At 30.2% G+C, this 27,448-nt stretch overlaps 1 protein-coding gene and 1 long non-coding RNA gene across 13 annotated transcripts in view; both read right to left on the bottom strand.

Moving 5' to 3' along the window:
- LOC100880196 (uncharacterized) overlaps positions 1 to 27,448 on the bottom strand; it is a 156,630-nt gene that overhangs the window by 37,476 nt on the left and 91,706 nt on the right. For all 12 annotated transcript variants that reach the window (XM_076534623.1, XM_012287982.2, XM_076534621.1 and 9 more), the window contains 2 exons: positions 8,607 to 8,726; positions 2,731 to 2,999 (listed from right to left, as the gene is read on the bottom strand). In XM_076534623.1, coding sequence (XP_076390738.1) covers positions 2,731 to 2,999; positions 8,607 to 8,726 — 389 coding nt within the window. The remainder of the gene's footprint in view (positions 1 to 2,730; positions 3,000 to 8,606; positions 8,727 to 27,448) is intronic.
- Positions 12,084 to 13,014, bottom strand: LOC143265009 (uncharacterized). The gene is made up of 3 exons (XR_013039047.1): positions 12,631 to 13,014; positions 12,211 to 12,568; positions 12,084 to 12,147 (listed from the first exon to the last, which is right to left on the bottom strand). It is a non-coding gene; the product is annotated as an uncharacterized LOC143265009 (long non-coding RNA).

Genomic DNA, 27,448 nt, shown 5'->3' with positions numbered 1-27,448 from the left:
ATATGTAAAAAAATTTAAGTTAAAAGAATTAAGAAATTAAACAATTCATAAGTGAAAGAATTTCAGAGGTTAAAAAATTTGTAAGGTAAGGGATTTGAGAAATTAAACAATTTGTAAGTCAAAAGATTTATCAAGTTAAAAAATTTGAAAATGAAAAGATTCAAAGAATTAAAAAATTCATAAAGGAAAGAATTACAGAAGTTAAAAAATTTGGAAGTTAAAGAATTTGAGACATTAACAATTAAAAAATTCATATGTAAAAAAATTTAAGTTAAAAGAATTAAGAAATTAAAAAATTTATAAGTGAAAGAATTTCAAAAGTTAAAAAATTTGGAAGGTTAAAGCTTTGAAAAATTAAAAAGCTTGTAAGTTAAAAGATTTAAGTTAAAGAAAAAAGACAGTTAAAAGATTTAAAAAATTAAAAAATTCAGAAGAATTTAAGAATTCAAAAAACTTATAAATTGAAATATATAAACATTAAATTGTGAAAGCTAAATTATTTATTAAACTGAAAAATTCATGAAGGGTTCATTTTTCCTTAAAGTAGAAAACACCTACTAATTAGCATCATACTCTAAGACAGGTCAAATGAGCACAATTTCACAAAAATCTAAATAAGCCAGCAGTTCCCTGTAAAGTGTGAATATTTTCATACTTACCAGTGAATCGCACTGAATATACAAATACAAATTAATTTCAATGCAAATTAAACGTATTTTCCGGTAAAAGACACAATTCCGCCTCGTTGCAAAGCGAAAGTACTTGGGTTACAATTTAATTAAATTCTCCTGAAAGAAGATACCCGACGGAACACGAAACAAGCGCGAACAGTAGGAATAAATTTCTTTTGTTATTCTTTTATCAGGAATTAGCGAGATTTATGTTTCGCGTACAGAAGGTAATGGATTACAGCGGTCGATGAAATGAAAAAACTTAATCGAATGAAGCGAAAAAGTGACGTCTGAAAAATTGAAACATCATGAAACATACTTATATCACGCAAAGAAGCTAATCAACTAAACGTTCGTTCGCGTACAAGACAATCTTTTTTAACCTATCCTTGCATGACTTCTTCAATTTAAAACAGAGAGTTCAAGAACTCTTACAAATATAATAAAATGATGATGAGTAAATGTTTCCTATTAAAAAGTTTATTTGAAGGAGAATTTATATAGTAATGCAAATTTGCAATATTTCGAGAACAATGCACAGCACAATAGTTTTAAGAGGTACATTAATCTTTATTTTCTTATTATTACTTACCAACGTTACTTTCAGATGCATTGCAGTTATAATTTTCGTTGAAATCATTTTAAGTTATGTTTTTTAAATAAATTAAACTACAATTCGTAATTAATTTTGGTTAAAAAGGTACGTTGAGAAATGCAACGTCTCCGATAGGACGTGTCGAGTCAATCGGAACGATTCGGCAATCTTCGATAATTTACGGCGTGTGAGTCGGTTGCCGGTCCGTGACGGTTGATGTTTGACACGTGGCGATCAGAATAAATTTGAAAGGCCACTAGTAATTTTGTGTAGTGTAAATAAGTAAAATATTAAAGACGTGTAGTGCAAAGACGTAAAATAATAAAAACGTGTAGTGCAAAGAAGTAAAATAGTAAAGACGTGTAGTGTAAAGAAGTAAAATAATGAAGACGTATAGTGTAAAGAAGTAAAATAATAAAACCGTGTAGTGTATAGAAGTAAAATAGTAAAGACGTGTAGTGTAAAGAAGTAAAATAATAAAACCGTGTAGTGTAAAGAAGTAAAATAGTAAAGATGTGTAATAATAAATTGTTAACCTAAACTAAATAGTGGTGTTCATTTCGAAATCCCAAAGTTTTCAAATAACAGTGAAATTATTAAGCTGCTTTGTGCATCGATACTAAAACAAGAACTGTGTCGACTTCGTCGAGTATTAGAAACTGAACTGGAACTTGCAAGCTGATAGTAAAAATCAACAGTGGTACCTAAATAATCCTACAGATCTTCCCTCACGTTAAAGTTATATCAGCAATATTATACAATTTATAGTTTTTTACAGAATTGTCTGTATTACTAAAATTTACCGTAGCCAAATACTGTAATATATTCAGTTAAAAATAATTTCAACCTAAGCTGAACTTGCACCACTTTCAAAATAAATTTCTTTCCAATAGTAAAAGGGAAGTATTTCACTGAACACAATATGGCGACGTTGCGTCTAACTATGACACAATAATGGCGCGTATTTCAAGCGGAATAACGCTAAATACTTGCACAAAAGCATATTTTGCTTTAGATAAGAGTAAAGAGAATACGAAATATTGATTTTAATTAAGGTATATATTTTACTTAATGTATAAACAAACAAATGAACTTTAGACATCACATAAATCTGAAATATTAAATTTTTCCTCATACAGAAGAAATGTGCGTCATGTCTAAGCAAAGTTATTTGATAATTTGGGTTATTTGAAGAAGTTGGAAAGTTACATAATTGTGAACATTTTTAAATAAACAAATCCAATATTTAAAACATTCTAAGATATCAAAATTAACACTTTTTATCTTGAATTCGTTAGTAATTACATCTAACTGAAAAAATATTATAAAAATAATATTAACTATTATTAAAAAATAATATTATTAAAAAATATTATAAAAATAGTCTATACTGATTCATGTATATATCTTTTTAGTACAAAATAATAGTAATAGATTTTAAAGTGTCTGTTGTGGTTAAATTACCTTAAAGAGAGTTGCTGACAATTAGGATCGAGCAAGGAGACTTCAGGATTATCCTTTGGACCGCTCTCGAGGCTGCTCTGCCTTTTAGACTCTAAATCCTCGTATTTCTCTTCTTGAGTCGGCTTTAAGAAGGATTCTTTGTCGCCATCGATGCCTTCTTCCTTCGAATTTCGTTGATCTTGTCTATTGGTCGATGCCAGCGGCAAGTTATCTGCACTGCGAACCTTCCGACACAGTTTCGACGTTGAACCGTGCCGCCGTAAAAATTCCTGAAAAACGAATTGAAATCTCGTTACGTCGGGGGATTTGTAACGACTTTTCCGTGACGGCGCTTTCTTGCCATTATCGAAACCTTTTCACGAGGGAATCGTACGATATAGTGGTAGCTGGTTCTCAACTTTTCTTAGATTTGGGAATTTCGGAAGTTTGGAATATTGTAGTTTTGCCATTTTTCATTTTGGTTTTTAAATTTTTGATATTTTAGATTTTAAAATTTTGGAATTTTGGAACTGCGAAATATTAAGTCTATAGGATATTGAAATTTTAAAATTTCGATTCTGGAATTTTGGGAATTTCGAGACTTTAAAATTTTGGGATTTTGGAAATTTCGAATTTCATAATATCGGAATTTTGGAATCCTGAATTTTGAGATTTAGGAATTTTTGTATTTTAGAAAATTGGTATTTTGGACTTTCGGGATTTTAGAATTTCTAAATTTTGGAGTTTTGCAATTTTAGGAATTTTGCTTTTTACAATATTGGAATTTTGGAATCCTGGAATCTGAGATTTAGGAATTTTTAAATTTTGGAAACTTGAAATTTTTTACTTTTGTAACTAAAATTTTGGGAATTTTGAATTTTAGAATTTTAGAATTATGAAGTTTTTGAATTTCACAATCTACCAAATTTAGAATTTGTAGAATTTTGGTACTTTGTGACACTAAGAATTTGAAATTTTTTAATTTTGGAATTTCAGAACTCTGAAAGTTTGAAACTTTGTATATTAATTCTTTGAATTTTGAGATTAAAAAATTTTTGAATTTTGTTACTTTGAAACGTTGGGGTTTTTGAATTTTGGTATTTTAGAATTTTAATTATAATGACTTTAGGATTTTCAATTTTAAAATTTATCAACCGTGAACAACATTCTTGGAACAACAAATTTTGGAATTTTTAAACTTTGAAACACTAAGACTAAAATATTGAAATTTAAAAATTTTTAAGTTTTGAATTTTTGTAACTGTACAATGTTGCTGTTATGTAACTTTATACTTTTATAATTTTACAATTATGAATTATACAATTTTTCAATTTCTTAGCTTTTGAATTTTCGAATTTTCAAATTTTTGAATTTTTTTAATTGAACAATTTTGAAATTTTTAATTTTGTCTCTTTACAATAATGTAATTTTATAATTTTTAAACTTTTGGATTTTTTAATTTTTAAATTTTTCTAATCGAACAATTTTGTAATTTTTAATTTTGTCATTTTACAATAATACAATTTTACACCTTTTGAATTTTGTAACTTTTGAATTTTTGCAATTTTGCAATTTAGGAACATTAGAATTTCATTTCTTGAACTTTTAGTTTTCAAGTCTTCTAAACATTGTAATATTAAAATTTCAATATATAAAAATGTTCAAAATATTAAAGTTTTTTACTTCTGATACTTTGGAAGACATTCTGCAACAATTTTCGAAGTCACAAAAACTGATGAACCCTATAAAATATTATAAAGCAAATCTTATCCAGAAATAACCTTGACATCATATTTCAAGGTCACTGAATTTGTCGAGTAATTCCCTCCACCAAATAATTAGTACGGGTTCTCGTATATTCCGACATCAAACGTTTTCCTGCATTATGCATTACTTTTCTGCATCGGTAAAATCGCCTTGTTATCGCGTGAAAACGTGAGAAACGTTTGTCCGCGATTAATCGGCGTAAATCTACCAGAAACTCGATCGAAAACGGTCTCGTTAAAAAACGCAATAGCAACGTGATCGTGGTCCACGTTATCAGGAAGTGAATTTAATGACTTCCTTACGGGCAAACCACGATGTTATTGATCAACTTGTGAGCTACACTTCACCTTCGACCGCCTTGAACTTTAACGTTTGACGTGTCTATTTTATTCGGTCTCTTTCGTGTTCGTTACTTATTTAAATATCGACTGCACCGCTAGTTAGCGCTTTCCAAATTTTATTATGCGGAAAAATATTTTACTATTAATTTTAACGTTATTAAATATTAATAGTGGCGAAATAATAAAAGAATTTTTATTTGTACTGCTTAACTGCTTCTATTTTGAGAATATGAAAAATGGAAAAATGTAAGTTGTTGTTAAAAGAGGTAAAATATGTAAAATGAAAAAATGTATGTCATAGTTGAAGAGTTTACAATGAAAAAAAATTTGTGATTGCCGTTTATTATTTATTTGAGGACCACTGATTTTAATGAGGGAATTATTACAATACAGCACAGCAGTATACATATATACTGCAACACTGTATACAACACAGTAACACAGTAACACATATGCAACACAGTATGTATATAGTACAGTATGGTATATTATAGTATAGTATAGTGTTGTATAGTATGTATATAGCATTCAATATGATATAGTACATATATACATATACAGGTATATGACATTGTAAATGTATAACAATATATTGTACAGTATATTACTATACTATATTACTATACTACACTGTGGACTGCATTACATTATATGTATACTAAAATATATTACAATATATGTACAGTGTATGTCCCTTATTATAATATACAGTGTGCTCATATACTACATTATACTATATACAGTGTACTACTGGACTATATACTATATAATAGATATTACATTATAATATATATATATTATATTGTACAGTATATTACAATAATTTACTAACCATAGTAACCGGAAACGGCATTATACTGAGCCCACTATATACAGTATGTTCCACTATTTTGTCAAGTATTATAATTTTGTTCAAATTATTGATTTTATTAAAATTGAAATATTTAACATTTTGTTAAAATTAATGGCTGCTCAGTAAATAATAAACAAAAGTCACAAATTTTTCAAGGGTATTATATCTCATCAAATATATTTTTAAAACCACATCCGATGGAAACATAACCTATATGTATAAAAGTTTCACTTTTTTGCTCTACAGAATAAGATGCTGCGAAAGACAAAAATTTCTTTTCCCAAAAAGATAAAACAAAGCATCTTTATGTAATATTGAAAACTCGAAACCGTTATATTTATTTCTTTGTTTGTTTATAAATATAATATAGGGAAGATTCAACATACTTTACAGTCTCACAGTCATTTAAAGCAAGTAACACAGATTAAAGTTTAGATAAAAAAAATGTATCTAGAAGAGTAACATAATATAAAATAAAATACATAGAATATACATGTCACGTATCAACACGGAAATATGAAAGCTTTTACAATTTCCCGCTTCTATAGATGGGATGGTTCTCAGTGTAGAGCGCCTCCTGGTACAGTTTTTCGTTTCTTTTCCATAGTACATAGTTTCATTCCTAGCCTCTTAAAGAAATAGCCATTCCGCACACGGTCTCCAACACGCGATCTTTAATTATTACCGTTCTTTTTAAAGTAGTATATTAAGTACGTTACTGCAGTTAAATAATATTAAGTGTTAACACTATTGTTATGTTAAGTAATGCTATTATATTAGCATTAGAATATATATATTATTGTTACCTAATTATTGTTACAATCTCTATCAAAATATAATACAATTAAAAATTAAAGAAGTCTGGCTAACGAGCGTTTTAAGGATGCTACGGAGTTTCCGGGTATATCGATATTGAGATGAACAAAGTTAGCAGAATTTCCGATTCGATTCTCGCAACAGAAATAACCGTAATTAGCGCTCGGTCGTTCGCTACGTATTAAACCGCACTTTCTTTGGCAACTTGAGTATTAGAGAAGAGGAAAGTTGGATCCTCATCGGCTAAGATATCGTACTTTTCATTATTTTACTAAAGAATATAACGTCGAGCATTTTCTTCTATCGCGTAGCGCTTGGAGGTTTAGATTATTAAGAACGAAATCGTGGTGGTGAGAATGAAACGGCATGGGACAACCACTGTGCTTGGCAGCGTGCCTTCAAAATTTCTGCTGGACGCATTCGATATCGTTAACGCGACAGTCATACTACGGAGACCAGATTGAACTTCCGTACTCTAAAATAGGTTTAATTAGTTGGCAGTATAGCGTTCTGAGAGTGTCAGTGTTGTTAAAAATCTTTGAGACCCTGCAGATAAGAGCCAACGACTTTAAACTACAAGAAATATTTATGTAACGTATCGTAAAACGTAAAATGGACGAGAAGGTAATACCTAGATCTCCACCAGTGTTCAGTGTGGCCTGTGGTTGACCATCACTCGTGTAATTATAAATAATCTTATTACTCCTATGATTGGCTCCAACGATGTGATACTTGGTTAAATGGAGAGAATTTATTAGATGCCAATCGTGAAATGGACTGAAATTAATTATATGATACGAAAGAGTACGTTAAGATATATTTAATCACACGAGATATAAAGACATTTATGGTCACTGAAGGTCATAAGTGCAAAAAATAATTATATTGCTTCCTACTGTTACATATGTCTCTTAGTGTCTCATATTGATAACATTCTACCAAGTAACTATACTAGAAGGTGATGCCCTGATCTTTAACAGTGTTCAGTATGGCCAGTATGACCATCGTGTAATTATAATTGTATTACTCCTTTGACTAAATCCAACGACGTTACACTTGAAGTGAGAAACTTGTTCAATAACTTGTTTAATAATAAGCTTCATCATTCGTATTTATCAATAATCGTGAAGTCCGTTAAAGTCATTAAACTTGATGTGCATACTGCCGTCTACTGATACTACGATACATGTTATCCTCGTACGCACGACGCATCACTATAGTGGCTTTCGTGAGTCACCGTAGATTACATCGAGCGCCACTATCATGGCTCACCCTACTGACTCACTCACCGTTTCAATCGAATAATCGTTTTCATATATTTTAATTCGCACTTTTTTCACCTCGTTTTATAAGAGTATTAACAAATCCAAAAGTACATTACATGGAAATAAAAGGTAACGCCAAGTTTAGGCACCATGGAGCACCTCTTTGCACTAATACACGATATTGGAAACATTTGCAAATTACATATTTTGTGAATTTTCTAAAAAAGTAAATTATCAAAGTTAAAGTATATGTATCGTATCTTTGGGAAAAATTATAACTTAATCATAAAAAACTTCATTCCAATATACTCGCGTAGAGAACAGCATTGTCCGTCACACATAGTAGTGCTGTATCATTTACGCGTAATTCGCGTCGAATTCTGTCGTACAGAGAAGCAGCGCCGCGTGAAGTTACGCCGTGCCTAAGAGGTTAACTAGCACAGAAAGTTTGCTACTGCAGATTAGTATACTTGATCGCTATAACGGTCACGCGTGACGTGAAGTTCGTGCGCTTCAAGGAAACTTCCTTCCATGATAGACAGATGTCACATTTTTACCATAACGAGTACAGCGAAAAGTACTCGATGTTCAGTATTTTCAATTAAAATAAGCACACATTGTAGTGCTGTTTACGCTTAATTCGATTCGAACTCTGCCGTATAAGTAGCGCCACGTAAAGGTCAACCTAAGGGGTTAAGAATATGAAAAAAAAGAAAACTCTGCAAGTACGTAGGAATATAAGGATGTAGAAAGGTACGATCGGAAATGAGAATTACCTTGCTCTTGTAAAAAATCTCATTTCCTTGCTACCTTTGTTATGTTTCCACCGGTTTCTGTTTTCATTCGATTACATACCTGGGATAGGAAGCCGGCTACGTCGATGGCGCTGTTCACCCGGGGCCTCGATGTCCTGGGCCACCCTAAACCACCTCCGCTATCCAAGGAGTCCACGTGATGGCTCGACCAGTGCAGATGCTGGAAATTCCACACCGTACGATTAGATCTCCTATCTGTGTATCGATCGAGCCAGCGAAAATTGCATTTCAACGTAACTTTTCGATAAGCGTGATTTTTCCGTGGCTGAGACAGAAACAGAAAGTATTTTCGTATTCGCTAAAAATAAAATTGCTCTTCTCTTTTTACAAATATATTATGTAATTGTTTATGTAATTCCTGAAATAGTTGTTTGGAAAGTTCGTAACATTTATGAGAGCTATTAAACTTTAACTCAGGGTTTGGATATAAAAAGTGCTTCACTATCTGAACAGCAACCTATTATGCACATTTTGATTAATAATCCTCAAATTGGCGTTCAATAATTTTGAATCTGTTATCATTAATTTGTATTTAATTCCACATACTTGTATTAACATACAAGTAAATTCTAATGATATGTAAATTAATAGAGGTATATTATTAAATTAAAATTGGTTGTGTTTCCGTCATTGTGTGTACTTCTGTTAATCTATAATGGTAATACGAATTTGGTAATTTGTTAATAATATTTGTTAAAATTTTAAATTTTATCCAATATCTTGAATTTTACATTTTACTAAAAAATTTATAAATCTACCTTCTACATTTTTTTAAAACCTTATCGTATACAAGAATACTGATTTTTATGCAAACATTCTGTAAAAATGCAATATTGCGAGAGGTGAAGCTCCCGCGCGATGATTGTGAAGAAAAGAATCAATATTTAGGAAGTTCTGTGCATGTAAACACGTTTCGAAGATGGAAGATATTATGTACAGTGAATTTTCCATATTTCATGCTGTTTTCTTATCGGCGCGGGAAAAGCTTCATAACAATCGATACAATGATACGCGTTGTTTACAAGGATGACAAAGCTAGTAATTGGATTTTATATTTTAAAATTCTTACATTTTTTCATAGTACTATAGCTTTTTATGTAATAACTGAAAAAATGTTGTCATTGAATAACATCGTACTTGAGAATATAAAAATTGTATATTGTATCATTAAATTGTATACTGCATTGTTTAGTTGTATATTGTGTCATAAAAAATTGTATTATCAAATTTCGTTGCAAACTTTCCAAACAACCCAACATTCTTCTCTTTTTAAAGTGAAAATAAATAACTATTTGTAAATTTCAAAAATATAAGACAAACTTTAAATTGATCTTGCAAATAGATAATTAATTATAGGAGAATGATCATTAAACTATAAATAAATAGTTATACAAGCACTGAAATTTTCAGAATTATCTTCTTTTATGTACACAAAATTTTACTCTTTTATATTGCATCAATTTCAAAATATTTTTTGTAACATTTAATTTTTTTTTTTTTTTTTGTAAAAACTAATACATTATGAATTTTTTAGTCTCTGTATAAGTTTTTACTTTCTGCAAATAAATAAATTTAATTCTTCAAAAATTAATATTTTCAGTCTATACAAAATATTGTTCAATGCTTAATAATATTTATTAACAAATGAATCTTTTTTGCAATCTATAGTATTTCATTTTTTCAGTACCTTAGAAAAAGTTACTCAAAAATTGTATCAGAAATATATGCACACATAATTTATTAATAATGAGAAATTGATAAACAACTTTATTTTTAGCGAATGTTCTTTAAAACACATATCAACAAAACATGTCCGTTCTCATGTTCGCGACTGCCTGTTGCTTAAGGTTTTCGTGTTCTCATGAAACATATCAACATGTACGTTTGATTCAAATTTTTACTCCCTTAATTACATCTGAAAACGCGCGTGAAAATACTCTGTACAGTTACAGAATAATTTTGCAACTATACACAGCCATACTTACACAACACTGTACATTTTATACATTATTCAATGAACAATTTACCTGGATGAAAAGCACAATATAACAATTACAAATTTTTTTATACGAGTTGAAAATATTACAAAATATATAATTATTATTTTATAGAAAGGTGAAAATATTTTTGCATTTGAATTACATTAAATTTTTTTTTACTAATTTATTGTTTTTACTATTTTTATTCAATTATAATAATTTATAAAAACGAGAAAATATTTTTGAATTTGAATTACTTTAAATTTTTTTTCTTAATTTATTGTTTTTACTATTTTCATTCAATTTATTTTGTTACCATCTAGTAAACAAACTTCTCCACAGTTTGTAACATTTTTCAATTTCTGAAAGTGATGGATCATTTTTCCAGCCGCGTTAACAGATAAAAACTGCACTTTCATCCAAGTAATCAATTAATAACCGCAGAAGCATCGGTCACTCGTCGACCTATTTGACAGTATAACCGATTGTTTCAGCCTCTAAAAAATGAATAAGCATTTCAGGTGAGCTAAGCATTTATCCCGGTGATATACCGAGACGGTGAAACGTGACGTGAAAGCATCGGTGTTCGCATGTGCGTTAACTTTCAACATCAACGTGTGTCGATAATCTGCACGCAAGTTACTCCAGTGCTCCACAATTTCTGTATTTTGCAAACTGTGCAGAATTTGTGCTCGTTATCTACAAATTTTTTAGGGTAACCTGAAGCTTGTATATTGATTTCAAGCAGATGAATCGTTTCTGTTGGCTAGAAAAGATATTAATACTAATGAAAGAGGTACTTGGCATTTTTTATATTATTAAAAATAATTAGAAATGATATTTCATTGTAATGAATAGAATGATATAAATAAATAATTAGCTTATTGCAAATGTCTTAATTAACATACAAAATTAAATAAGTAGTTTAAATAATTAGTTTTATTTTTATCTTAATAATGTTAGTCACCTTTTTGTCATTCCACATTTTAAATTTCGGTGGTTACTTGTTAAAAAATTCTGTGAAACAGTACTGTGAGTTGCATAAGTATACTTCTTATTACCTAACCCTTTTTGTTGCTATTAGTCTGAGACATCTGCTGGAATTTTTTTTTTTAAATATTTTTTAAATACTAATTTAAGAAAGCACTCTTTAAATAATTTGTAGTACATATATAAATTATGTAACAACAATTTGACATATTAACGTAAATATTCACCTAATTTGCATATAAACTAATTTTCATTCGTTCCATAAATATACCAACTGTTTAATCGTGTTCCATCGCCGATGTTATTATCGGCAAACTCTCTTAATCAACATGAAAAATGTACCGATGCATTATGCTGCATGAAAATTAAATTTTCCCTATGGTGTTCTCCCAATGGGGCTTCAAATAATTTTGTAATGTATTCGAACAATTGTTACCGTTCATTACGCGGGAAATAAATGCTATGGAGCTATTTCCATGAACTGAGGAACGGAAACTGAGTTAGCACGAAAATTGCGTTTAGAAAAATATTTTACATTTATATATCATGTCAATACGAATTAAAACCAAAGGACTCAAGTAGATTGAATTGTTTCTTGTCACTAAATCTAACCTAGAAAAAAGAAACCGTAACAGCGAAACATCCATTTCATATAAAATAGATATTTTTACTAACATTTTTCCAATCCGTAGGCGTATTGCCTTCAGCAAATGGAAGTCTCGCAGATCTATCATCGTTTGTCAAATCTGTCGACGATATTTTCACCTTAACAGTGTGCAAAGATGTTACAATAATTGTTAAAAAGGAATGCTGAAAAAAGGATAACCGTATTTGCCATAGAACGTCTCTCGAGACAATCGGAACAATTCGGCAATCGTCGACAGTCTACGACGCGTGAGCGCCGAGAAATAAATCATAACCGAGCTGAAGTTGCGTTACGAAAAATATTTCACATCTTCTCGTATATCGTGTCAATACGAATTAAAACATCTGGTCCACCTAGATTGAATTTTTCCTCCTCACTAAATATAACCTACAAAAACAAATTGTAACTATGAAACGTTCGTTTCTTTTAAAACAAATATTTATACTAACATTTTTCCAATCCGTACTCGTGTTTACTTCAGCGAATGAAAGTTTCGTTGATTTATCTTTGTTTTATATGTCGATATCATTTTCGCGTTAACAGTGTGCAGAGATGTTATAATAATTGTTAAAAAGGAACATTAAAGAAGGACGACTGTATGTCTCCGCTAGGACGTTCGGAGCCAATCGGAACGATTCGACAATCTTCGACAATTTTCGGCGTAAGATTGCCGATCCGCGACGGTTGACACGTGGCGAATAGAATAGATTTGAAAGACGAAGAATAAAGACGTGTAGTGTAAACGGCTAATATATTGTTAAATTAAAAGACAGTGTCGTGGAATCAATTTCGAAATTTCAACAATAATTCTAAGGATGGTTTTCGTAACATTTAATCTACTGTTATCTCGCAGTTGAACATGATACTGTCGAATTAGAAGCTAATGGTAGAAGTTTACGTTTCTCTCGAGGAAGCAATTCTGAAGGGCGACCTAAACGATTCTTCTCACCGTAATTACATCTTTTACTAACATAATCGGCAATATCACTTTTTGGACGACCTATATATTTCGCAATATAACCATAACCTTTAAAGCGATAAGCGTCGAACATGGCTTTTCTCTCTCTGAAAGTTCTTTCACGAGGTATTTCACTTTCTAACCTTTACAAACGAATCTTACGAATATAATTTGAAACAAATGAAGGTATAATGAGGTTGATCGCATATGAAACTAAATTAATGCAAAAATAAAGAGAACATAAGGTTGGAATATTAAACGGCTGAAAATCAGGCTTTATATCAGCATACTTTTACGTTAATACGTGAATTATACACAATTTAATATTTATGCAATGCGAATTAGCATTTAAGGAATATTGATCATAATTTCCTGTCAAAGCTCAGATTACCGACAATATGAAATGTTGGTATATTTATGTAGTTATATTGCCGCTTTATAAGATATATTTATGGAAAGAACAAACATAACCTAACTTTACCCAAATGTGAAGCATTCTTTGATGTTTTTAGGACAATATACATACAGTATATAATACATATATACAAGTAATACAGTACTTAAATTTTATACAGGTAATATAAACAATATACAGAAATAAATTAAAAAGAATACAGTAATGTAAACTTTCCATAGTAAACATAAATATAACATAATATAGCAAATCAATAAGGTTCATATTTCTTCCATCTGCTAACTCGCCAGACAGCACATAGCCATTAGGAGAAATCAATGTGCCTAAACTTTTATATGAAAAGCTTTCACAAACTCTTTATATAAAGGCTTTTATTTCAATTCTGAGACTACTAAAAATCCCACAAAAGTATACCCTGTGTACATTAAATCCATGAATTCATATTTATACATTATTTATAATAATTGTTTATTACATCCGTTATCACTTCTGTTGTGTGTAGGATGTTTAGATACACTCTACTGCCTAGTTTCTAATATTTGACCCAAACCAAAAAGTTCTACTAATACTACTTAATTTACAACTAGCTATTTATTTACAATTTGAAGGTTTTTTATACCAGGTGTTCCATTTGAACTGAACTCTGCAGTTAGATCAGTGGTGAAATTGTAAACAAACACCCTGTATATGATTAATCTAACTACAAATCTTAAACAAAAAACAGGGATTTGACGTGCGTTGCAGCTATTATGGAAAGTAGGTCAACTGATCAATCTACTTGTTTTTCCATCGTTCCCTAGATTGGCCCTTTGCAGTGGTCTACATGATGAGATTTAATTAGTCTTTACTGACCGGCAGGAGGACGCTCAATCGAATTTAGCACGTCTATATCCTGGCGCTAACGTACGAGTTTCCTGTCTGTAGCAGATTCGTGATCCCGTTCAGATTTGGGTCAGGAAGCTATTACTCCGGGAACTTTGAGACAAGGTATATTTAGCGAAGACATAGCTTTCCGGAAGCAATATTCTTCCCATAAACGTCGGATTACGAGTCACACGTGATTTGATGGTCCTCCCGATGACGATCTTCCTGCTTTCTCGATGGGTTCGAGCCGAACAATATCGCGGATAAATTCTCCTTTGCTGATACTTAAATATATGTCTTAATTCACTGGTTTTGTTTCTTATTTTTACAGTGTTATTTAGTTGAATCGTAATACTGTTTATTCAATTTTAAAAGTCGACTTATGAGAGTATTTTAGGGTATATGTGTATAGGGTGTTTCAAAATTATGCGTCTGGCGCACATTATAATTGCATAATTTTTTCATTTTTGTTCCTTATTTTGCACAATATTATTTAGTTGAATCGTCCTACCGTTCATTAAATTTTAAAAGTCGATTTAGGAAAGTATTTTAGGATATATGTGTATAGGGTGTTTCAAAATTATACGCCTGGTGTACAACATTAAAATTGTATAATTTTTGAATTTTTATGATTTCAAATTTTTAAATATTCAAATTATTATCAAGTTATTGAACTATTAATTTTTTAAATTCCTAAATTTCTTATTCAACAAATCTTGAACTTGTAAATAAGTAAACTTGTAAATTTATACATTTGTGTATTTGAAAAATTCCATATTTTTATATTTGTAGTATATTTTGATATTTCTATATTTGTACTATATTTTGATATTTCTATACTTCTATATTTTTATATTTTCATATTTCTGTTTCTTAATTTCTAACTTTTCAAATTTTAAGTTTGTAAATTTATGCATGTTTAAATTTGTAAATTTCTACATTTCTGTTTCTACATTTCTAAATATCTAAATTTTTAGTCTTTACATTCCTACATTTTTAAATTTCTATTTCCTCAAATTTTAAAATGTGTAAAATAATAAATTTGTAAATTTTTATATTTTTTAACTGCAAAGTTTCAATATTTGCAAATTTTCTGATTTTGGATTTGAATTTTTAAATTTGTAAATTTGTAAGTTTGTAAACTTTTAATTTTATGAATTTGTGTATTTGTAAATTTATAAAATTTGTACATATGTAAATTAAAAAATTTACGATACAAAATTATTTGCCAATTACAATATTTCAAATAAAAAAATTTGTAAAGAAATATCTATAACAACACTTAACAATTTATTTTATCTCAAAAGTTTCAAATTGACCAAAGCTACCCAATAACCTTACTAGCACATTCCATAAATAAAATAAGCAAAAGTATTTGTACGAACATAGGCTCCTAACTGTAAAAAAAATATGAAAGTCAAGAATTATTCGTATGTGTCTCAGGAGAAAATCGTCGATTTCATATATTCCTCGTAAACTTTCGATAAAATATTTAACAGTCTCTGTTCATATAACATTTTATCATTTTATTCATAGAATATGCTGGTAAAGTTTTGCGTAGAAAACTGGGACACGCTGTATATGGCATTGAAAAACAAAACGGTCCACAGTTATTTTGTACTTTTGTTATAACTTTTTAATAAAGCTTAAAACTCTATGTCAATATAACTGTGGCGGATTTTCGCATAATATTCTAAACGGTTACGCGTCGTAGAATGTTCGCGACATCTTTCTTGATCGACTCTCGAAATCGAATATTCCCGAAATTGCGCGTCTACATAAACCGTTGCTAGGCGCCATATTTGTTTATTCTTCGGTCAGTCTCCTCGCGACGCTCGTGCACGCAGGACCTCGCACGTGACGTCAAACTTTCTCATCTCCGTGTTATGCGAACTTCTTTGTCCATCAACCGTTACTGTTTTCCTCAACTGCATATATCTTTGTAAATAGTGTTGAAATCGTGTGCAACTTATTATTTACCTACATGCGCTTCAAAGTGTTAAAAACTTTCCATTAATATAACATCTTTTTACTTTTGCGTATGGAATATTTCGGTAAAGTTTAGCGATAAAAGACTAGGATATCCTGTACATAATTTTTCGTGCTGATGTTATTTCCTTTCGATAAAATTAATGCACAGTGTAATTTTCATGAATGAAACTTGAAAATTTGAACGATTTCGAATGATTTTGTAAATATCTTTGGAAATAGTGTTTCACATTAAAGACTAGTTTAACGAATTCGCGTACAACTTATCCATATGTGCTTTAAGCCTTGTGTTAATACTGTTAATACTAACAAGATATTGTGTATAATATCTTATTCTGATATTTGTGTATGGAACAATTTGACGATAAAAAACTGGAACACTCTGTACATATGAAATTGCTAAAAGTGGCCGTGAATCGTGAGAAGCAAAAATATTTGTGTAACGCCACTAGAAATAAGCATTTTGAAAAGTGCCAGTCGTAATGTTTGAGGGCAGTTTATTGATGCACGCAGCACTCGAAGTGATTCAAGCATTGGTGCAAACTGCAAATTGTTTTATCGTGTTAAGTTGTTTTTACTACCGACGGTTTCCACTTTTCTGAAGGTTTACGTATTTTCTTTTTCTCTTTATTCAACAAACTCGTACACAGTTCACGCACTTGTCGATCGATTTTATTTATTTTTTGACGTTCCTGTATGTACATATTGTACTATAATATTAAATAGTATTGTAATATAATAGTCAATGCTTTGAACTTTACAGTAATCCATTAACTTATCAAAAATATGTGATGTCGCACAAAAAATTGTATTTTTTTATTAATTAAAGTTCAGATTGTTCCTGAGAGTTGATACAAGTAAGAAAAATACGTTATTTTATTTAATAACAAGTGTGTTTGCATTTTTTAGCATCATACGTTTGTAAGGAAAATAAAGTTGTAAAAATATTATACTGTTCAAGTTTTTCCTATCTTTTAGTAAATTTACGAATAACTCGTCTCTGTTGCGTGACATCTGATGTATGACAGATATTACAGTCATATATTTTTATTTTATTTTTGATATAATCATTATGCAGACTAAACTGAAATATTGCTGGGGGGAATTAAAAGTTCACTTAAAAAAAAAACTTAAATTTTTTATTATGAATTATAAAATTTTTTAAGTCGTTTTTCTTGAAATTTGCACTAATTTTTATCTACAATAATGAATTAATATTTATATTAATTTTTATATAGAATAAAGTATTAATATTTATATTTTACTATAAATTATAAAAAATATAAATATAAATGCAATTTATAACTTATAAAAATTATAAATATAATTATAAATATAATTTATAATTTATAATTATATTTTAATATGAATATTATATCTAAACAGGAATTAACATTTACATTAACTTTTTATCCAGACAGAATATTAATGATTATATTAATTTTTTATCTAGAACAAAGAAATAATACTTACATTTTAATATGAATTATAAAAAATATAAATACAATTTATAATTTATAAAAATTACAAATATTATAATTTAAAATAGTATTAAATAATATCATTTAAAAATTATAAATGTAATTTATAATAAATTATAAATTATTTATATTTTAATATGAATATTATATCTAAACAAGAATCTTTTATCTAAATAAAAAGATCACTGTTCATATCAATGTATATTCTAACAATTATTAATTCATATATTATTTTTAATTTTAAATTAAGTGTGCATTATACGCCGGTAAGTTCAGTGTTAAAACAGTGATCGAGGTAGCATCGAACAGCAATTTAGCGTTATTAGCGTTAACATGCACTGCAAAGCATTTGGTCAAAAGCATTCTTACATTATAGTACTACGTATAACACTTCAAAAGCTGATCGAAGCTACAAACCACAACTTTTAGATTTATCTTAACATTCTAACATATCTACTATAGTTTTTCTAATTTTTTTCTAATGTAGCTTTCTACATTTATGTTTAACTTATTTCTTCCTATTTCGTTGATGTCACAAATTATTTACCTACTTAAGTACGTAAGCAAATTAGTTACCTACATAATTTAAATAAATAATTAAATTTGTCGTGTTAAAATACAGTCAGACTCCAGTATCTACGGTTTCAGTTATTTTTCTTAACATACTTTAAAAAAAAATATTTGAAAAATCATGAAAAAAAATATTCAAGTGAAAATCGCTTGAAGAAAAAATACAGTATTAAAAATTCACTTTCCAAAGTAATGTATATCATGTAAGTATACCTAAGTGCAAGTTACACATAATCTTATTTATTAAACTTAACCCTATTTATATAGATTGTGTTAGTGGATTATGATAGCTTAAAAAAGTTTCTTCTTTTTTGTCCTCGCCCTCTAAAAAGTTAGTATATGGCGTGAAAAAAATTCTCTCCAAGTTTGAACTCAAAAATTAAAACTTAAGAAGTCGTGTCCATAAAAAGGAATGAACCGTTTAAGTCGTAGATCAGTACGATCAAGGATTACTGTTGATTGTCAAAACATTTCAATCGATCGAGAAGTGTACGAGAACGTTTATATACGTAAACGATCGATTCGCATTCGAATCGGTGGCTATTGCCCTACATACGCAATACACACGGTCGATTTACGTTCCAATCGGCGAAACAAACACTGTTATAACTATCGTCTTACAACAGCATCTCTATTGTCAAGTGGACTCTGTCGGGGCTGCAGAGAAATTACATAAAGGAACAAATACCGTGAGACGTGTACAGATTACAAGAAAACGTAGTCACATTGATCGGCAAAGATAAGTTAATAAATGTATGATACATAATTAGTAAACTCTGAGTCATTTTTATATAACGTCTTGCATTTTGTTCTATGTTTATATAGAAGACCAAAAGCGTTGAATAAATCGTATGTTATATATTAATTATATTATTAGACAGCATGTTCCATATTTTTACTTTCTATATCTGGATATAATGATACGTGTGATCATAATTAGAATTGTTTTTAGTTTCACTTTGTTTATTATATATATACATACATGTTTACGTAATTATATGTTTGTAAAACACATTCGAAACTTAATTTACATAGAATACATTCGTGTAATTACTTTTAGACATGATAGTTTATGGCGAGTATGTAACGTCGGAAACTAATATGGCGACAGTACCAGTGAAGGGTACCGCTCTGCGCATGCGCTCAGCAACATGCGCAGACGCAGCATATAAGAATACTGCGCATATTTATCTCAGCAGGCCCAGAATCAACTTTTCTACTTCTGAAGCACATTAATTCACATTTTTTAACTAAATACTTAATACTTTTGTTGTTAAATGAAGTTTGAACTATTTTATACAATATTTTCAAATAATATTTGTTACATCTACTACAATAACATTAAAGATGTAATATACCTCACAGTGGAAAACTGTAAATTAATTCCAGAAGTTTTAATTACTTCTTGAAACCCTCTGTTAAATTTAATTTTTGTAACTAGTTTAGTAGATAATAATAGAGAATTGAAGTAGTTTTTGATCATTTCTATTTTAGGTATTTTATTTTAAATTTGTATACAAGTTTATATATAATAATTTACTGAATGTAATAATAATAAATATAATAATTTACTGAATGTAATAATATTAAATGTAATAATTTACTGAATGTGATAATAATAAATGTAATAATTTACTGAATGTAATAACAATAAATGAAATAATTTACTGGTTTGTTTATGGTTACATTTTACACTCCCACCATATAATCAAGTCCTTTGATCTTCGTTATAAATAGAACGTTCAGATTATAGTAAAACGAAACAATACAAAACCTATTTCAGGATCGAGTTCAATTTCACTGAGTATCCTTCTGATAGGTTTCGTTAACTTCGAATTGTTCGGAATGTATAATACAGGACGTATTAAAACGTCCATAACAATTCATTAACCGTATTATTACAAACTCGTTTACTTGCTTAATTAGCAATATTTGTATTCAATACTCGGTGCTGTGTGCAATAAATATAATAAAGTATATGGAAAATAAACAAGATTTTATAAAAGTAGAAATATTAACTAAGAAGAATTACCAAAGAAGAATTTTAACATATTATCATTTTTGTACCATATGAAAGACATATTAGTGTTGGACATTTAAGTGTACCTTTCGGAGGAATTGTATTAGCATTTATCAGAAATGTGATAAAAAGGAAGTAGTAAAATGATGTATTGTGAAATGAGATATGGCGAAATATCAACGACTAAATATTTACATATACGTTATATTTAATTCTCATTTCTATCTTCTGCTTCACTCACAAAATTTAGAAACTTTATAGTTTACTATTTAGTAGTAAACTTTATTATTTATAGATTTTAAGTTTGTAATCAAATAAATTCGAAGTTCTGTAAGATTGTTGCTAGGTGCGTAGTGATGTCTAGATATATGACCGTCATTCAAAATGGCCATATACAGGGTGTCTCACGATTAATGTAGGTACCCTGAAATGGAGGATAGCTGACGTGATTCTGAATAAGATTTCCTTTTGGAAAAATGGGGTTTGAACCTTCGTTTTTGAATTATTAAAGAAAAACAGGGACCAATCAGGGCGCGAGGATTATTACGCGTTGGATTACTACGCGTTAGATTTCTACGCTTAGAATTACCACGCGTTGCATTACTACGCGTTGGACTACTACGCGTTGGAAGTCCATGCGCTGGATTACTACGTGTTAGATATCCACACGCTGGATTACTACGCGTGAGATTATCATACGTTTAGAATTACCACGCGCTGTATTATTACGCGTTAAATTACTACGCGTTGAATACGCACGGGCTAGATTACTACGCGTTGGATATCCACACGCTGTATTACTACGCGTTGAATATGCACGCGCTAGATTACTACGCGTTGGATATCCACACGTTGTATTACTACGCGTTGAATATGCACGCGCTAGATTACTACGCGTTGGATATCCACACGTTGTATTACTACGCGTTGAATATGCACGCGTTAGATTACTACGCGTTGGATTACCACGCGTTGCATTACCACGCATTGAATTACCAAGCGTTGGATAACTACGCGTTATCCGAAGCTGTCGCTCTCGCGTCTGCGCATGCGTAATCCTCGCGCTTTGATTGGTCCGTGTTTTTCCTTAATAATTCAAAAACGAAGCTTCAAACCCCATTTTCGCAAAGGGAAATCTTATTCAGAATCACGTCAGCTATTCCCCATTTCAGGGACCTACACTAGTTGTGAGACATACTGTATTTTGAGAAGTGCATTACTAAAAACTGACCACGTTAACTTCAGTCACTTTTATAACTCTGATTATTTATCAAATGAATTACCAGAATGCAATTTCATTGTGATTAAAATTCTATTATCAGATTGCAATTTCGATATTCTTAGTAATCAATGATATTGGATCATATTGCAATTTGAAATTCTGTTTCCATTTTGGTATTCAGTATGGTTTGCATAATAATTAGATGACCTTTTCATTCGAAACACGCTGCTTGCATACAAAGTTGTTACATGTAATTTACGATAGTCACGATCTAATAATATTTCGAATTTGCCCTATTTCACATTTCAATAAAATTAATTTATGTAATTAATTTCTCAAAAGTTATTATATTAATATATGCCAATAACGATTTTGAGGGTGAATTGTAAGTCGCAGAAGATGAACTTCTGAATAAATTTAAAAAATATAAATTTCTGCAGAAATTTAATTATCTTCATTTTGTAATATTTGTATTACTTGTTTCTTACAATTTTTCTATCAGATTTTAGACAAATGTTAATAACATATTTTATTCCTGTACACAATATAATTAATGAATTTGATTTTGATTAATTAGCATAACGCAATTAATATTAAATTAAATTGTTAACTTATGCCACTTGTATCTCTCACATTAATTATTGCAATTGAACAAGTTATGATTTTTATATAAACCTAATTAAATTTATACAGAATTAATTAATTTGAAATGATAGGGTGATCAACACTACTGATGTAATTAGACAATTAATACAGCCGCCATAACTAATTAATTACAAGTGATCCGATTAATTAAGAAAATAGAAGCAATTATTTAATTAATAAATTTATTGCCATTATATAATTAAAATAATCAGTGCAATTATTTCATCACCAATAATTGCTGCAAATAATTGATCAATAACAGTAGCTGCAATAAATTACTTAAGAAACATTTTTTAAAAAAATTAATCAAGAACAATTGTTTTAATGAATTTAATTAACGAACAATTGTTGTAATAAATTAATCACTAACAATTTTTACAATTATATAATTAATGTACAGTTGTAGCAATTAAATAATTGGCAAACTTCTTACAATTAATTAATTAATGCACTTAATGCAATTCATTGACAATACAATTGATACAATTAAGTATTTATCAAAGATTCCTACAACTGATATAATCAGTTATTTATTAAAAATTTCTACAATTGTTACAATCAATTATTTATTAAGAATTTCTACAATTTACAAAATTAATGATTTAATATAATTTATGTAATTAATTCATTAATTAATGTTTTTTATACAATGATTTAACGAATGTAGTTTTCATAATGCATTATTTAATTATTGCAACCGAAGCAAATAATTAATTATGATAATTAGAGTAATCAGTGAAACTTATTCAGTTAATCAATATAAATGAACACAATTATTAATATTAAGAATATATTAAGAATTACTTATGTAGTCTTAATATTTATATCAAGTATAACTTTTCTAACAATATATTCTTAACTCAAGAACAAGTTCAATCTAATTAGTATCAGAGATACAAATGGCATCAGAAATAATCCAAAAGATACCTTAACTGTCCATTTTTTTAACACTAGAACTACCAGCGTTATATACATACTTATTTTTAAATTTAAACTAAAGTGCAAGAAGTAAATGAACCCTCAGCTAACACATATAACAATTTTTAATCTCAACAAAATATAACAAAATATTTCGACAGAGGAACGATAACAAAATTTTGTAATATGAAATATGAAACCTACAACCAGTCTTGTTGACCCGTTGGTAGTTCTAGTGTTAACATCCTCATCTCCGCCTTGTTACTTCAACACGTAAACTCATCTTTACCGATCAATGATTATAAACGACACAATACGTATTTTCTACACCGTGTATAACTTAAAAGCACGTCGTGATAGTATTAAAGACAGATACGATAGAGAACAGGACGAAAGTCAGATCACAACAAGTGAAACAGCTTGTTAATACGTACAGAATAAAGAAGAAGAAGAAGAAGAAGAAAGATGTAGTTGAAATAGAAGAAGAAGAAGGAGAAGAAGAAGAAGAACAAGAAGAAAATAGAGATCGTAGACAAGTACCGATGGTCACGCGATGTCGGCCCTGTGCAGAAGAGCGAATTGGCAGCCACAGTCCCGGGGCTCTCGGGCTCTTCTTGGATACTGAAAGCACTGCTCCAACACGCAACAGCCCCCGCCCCCGCCCCCACCACACTGCATCACCATATCCGACAATGTGGTCATTACCTTGGTGATTTATTGCAACGTGGACCGTCGATTAATTTTAGAGTCAATCGGTTGTTCGAGGCGAGGATGGAGCAGGTTGAGAGGAGACAGAAAGAAATCGATTTCATTAGAGTTCGTCGTCTGTAGATTAAATCGAATCAATCTACCTACGTTATTGAAATCCGTCTTACCTAAGACGCTTGTCTTTCTTATATTCACGAATTGCTTATACAGTAAAGTCTCAATATAGGCGAATCAATCTTCCCGAACTTTCGATTATGTAGCATAGTTCGTACATCGAAGTTTGCCGAACGTAGGAAACGGGCGACGGAAATGGCCGAACGTAAATAAAACGTAACATATCGGTGACATAATCCTAATGCGAGAACACTTCTTTATTTTTTATTTTTTTGTTACGAAACTCTTACCAAGATATTATTGACATTTTCCTGATTAAAATGAGACCAAACACGACGTAATTCAGTACATGTTTACTTGCAATTTCAAATATTTTGTTCACACTATAAAGTTTGGATACGGGCGAATCTTTTGAATCTGAACTTCTGTTTACACTGTGTTATTCCGACGCTGACCGAAGTTTGCCGAACGAAGCACAGTGAGAGGCGGAGATAACCGAACGATCGAACGTAAAGATACAGTAACATATCGATGCAATATCTTAATATAAGAACTCTTCTATTTTATATTTTTTAGTTATGCCACTTTTACCAAGATATTTGCGACATTTTTCCGATTAAAATGATACCAAACACGACGTAATTGCGAGTATATTTACTTGTTTTACGCGTTTTGATTACATTGAAGCTTTACTGTAGTAAAATTCGCGGTAAACAGAGGAGTAATGACGTGTCGGGTAATTCCGTTTTTCTTCGGTGCTCTTCGGATAATCACGTGACACGTCTGACAGTCGAAATCGCAGACTACTACGATAGTTTCATGAATTCCAGGATTTTGCTTTTATAAGTTATTATAAGTAAATATCCTCCGAATTACGTCGTGCTTGGACTCATTTTAATCAAGAAAATGTCAGGAATATATTGGAAAAAGTTGTATAAAGAAAGGACTAAAAATAACAAAGCTAGCAATGCATCTTCATTGCAAATAATACAACGGTTTGATCTTTGCCAACTGCCACAATTGTAGTGTGTCTTCATATTCGAAGTTGAACTAGTAAATATAATTCAAATTATATCGTATGTAGTATCATTTTAATCAGAAAAATGTAAAAGATCTATTGGTAACTTTTTATAACATAAAAATGAAAAATAGAATAGTTTTATATTTGTACTGGTATTGGCTCACAGATATGAATCCGGATTATGTTACATCTTCCGGCGTCTCGAAGGATCCTTCTTACTTCCAGTAGTAGGAACAATATTTTCGTTTATATCAAGACTTTACTGTACAGGATGTTCATCCTGTTCATTCAAAATGGAAGAGAGAAAAGTTTGAATATATTTTATTACCAACGTAGGGATATACATCAATTTTTTTAACTTTCAATTTTTTATACTTGCATTATTTCTAGAAAAATAAAGGTGAGTTTTCCAAATGGAATACTACATAATTATATGATATGAAAGCGTATATCAAAACGGGTTCAACCACACAAAATATTTGAAGTATTTCTTTTGTTTCAGTCCTTGTTGACCCGAAGGTCATCATACGTTCTAATACACGCTTTCATACGATATCAAAAAATACATTCCATTTGAAAAACTGAATATTACCTTACTTTCTTGAGCAATAATGCCGCCATAAGAAAGTGATACATATCCCGTTGCCAATAAAGTATATTCAAACTTCTTTAGCAGACTCTGAACCTTTAGATGTACATTTTGATTTTCTGTTCATTTCATCGGAGGAATGTGATTGGCAGCTTGTTAATTACAGTAAAAAATGAATTGTAGGCAAATGAGAAGCTCGGAATTGGGTTAGAATCGGTCGAGAGAATAAACCTATTATAAATACGACACCTGTAAAACGTCCAATCGGATCGGGAGAGTCCATTCGAGTTTAAATACACGTGTAATCCAAACGTCTTCCATTGTCATCTGATAGATATAGCATTTCGATTATCTGGATGTTGCTGAATGAATATGGATAACTTCAAGCTTGCGGAACTAATCGAATTATGTATTCATGGTCTGCTATGTAATTTATTTTATTAGAATTCAATTTTGTATCAATGTTGAGTTAGTGACATAACCTATACTGCGTTTTCTTTCAGAACCGATTGGAAGTCTATTTTTGATCTGAGAGCTTGAATTTTTCTTGACAATTTTCCAGTCAAATTGGAAAATAATTAATTTGTAAATTCTTAAACTCTTTAACCGTTAATAAACTTCACCGTTTATGAGGATCAATAGGCAATTAATTCTTGCAAGGCGTAAATAGCAAAAAGGCAGACGGTGTAAAATCTCAATCGAGCTGTAATTTTTCTTAACAACATCTCCGTCAAATTGGAAAGTAATTAACTTGTAAATTTTTAAATTCTGAAACTCTTTAACCGTTAATAAACTTCACCGTTTATGAAGATCAATCGGCAATTAATTCTTACAAGGCGTAAATAGCAAAAAGGCAGACGGTGTAAAATCTCAATCGAGCTGTAATTTTTCTTGACAACATCTCCGTCAAATTGGAAAGTAATTAACTTGTAAATTTTTAAATTCTGAAACTCTTTAACCGTTAATAAACTTCACCGTTTATGAAGATCAATCGGCAATTAATTCTTGCAAGGCGTAAATAGCAAAAAGGCAGACGGTGTAAAATCTCAATCGAGCTGTAATTTTTCTTGACAACTTCTCAGTCAAATTGGAAAATAATTAACTTGTAAATTTTTTAATTCTGAAACTCTTTAGCCGTTAATAAACTTCACCGTTTCTGAAGATCAATCGGCAATTAATTCTTGCAAGGCGTAAATAGCAAAAAGGCGGACGGTGTAAATTTATCTAGGTCGTATCTCGAAGTCGAAGGGAATCGAAGCTGGAAGACGTACACAAGCGACTAGAATTTCAGCGAAAATATATCTCCCGGTTCAATACCCGATCCGAGACGATATATCTTTTTGACGTATGGCTTCACTGGGAAACACTCGTTTCCGCCGTTTCCACGATTACGTGTACCGTCCAATTAAATTCTAATAGCATCTGATTAAATCGATATCCCTGTCATGCTCGTACGATTCACGTACCATGCATTAGATTCGACATACGAGCCGTTTTCAACGGTCATCTGATACGAATGCTGATTTCGGAAACCTGTCACGATTTACATTTGTTCGATAACAACGTTTCAAGTATACGTACATCCTTTCGTTATATACAATAAAACGGTGTTACGTGTAAATGTGGATTCAATTCTTTATTCAATTCAATTCTTTATGGAAATATAAGAAAAATATTATATAGAATAGGATCTGTTGATTTATGGCTTCGTTTTCGAAAAAATCAAGTTTGAAGTACTGCCAATGTTATTTTG

Source organism: Megachile rotundata, chromosome 8 (genome assembly GCF_050947335.1).
Source record: "Megachile rotundata isolate GNS110a chromosome 8, iyMegRotu1, whole genome shotgun sequence".
Lineage (NCBI taxonomy): Eukaryota > Metazoa > Arthropoda > Insecta > Hymenoptera > Megachilidae > Megachile > Megachile rotundata.
This window is presented reverse-complemented; position numbering and strand designations above follow the sequence as displayed.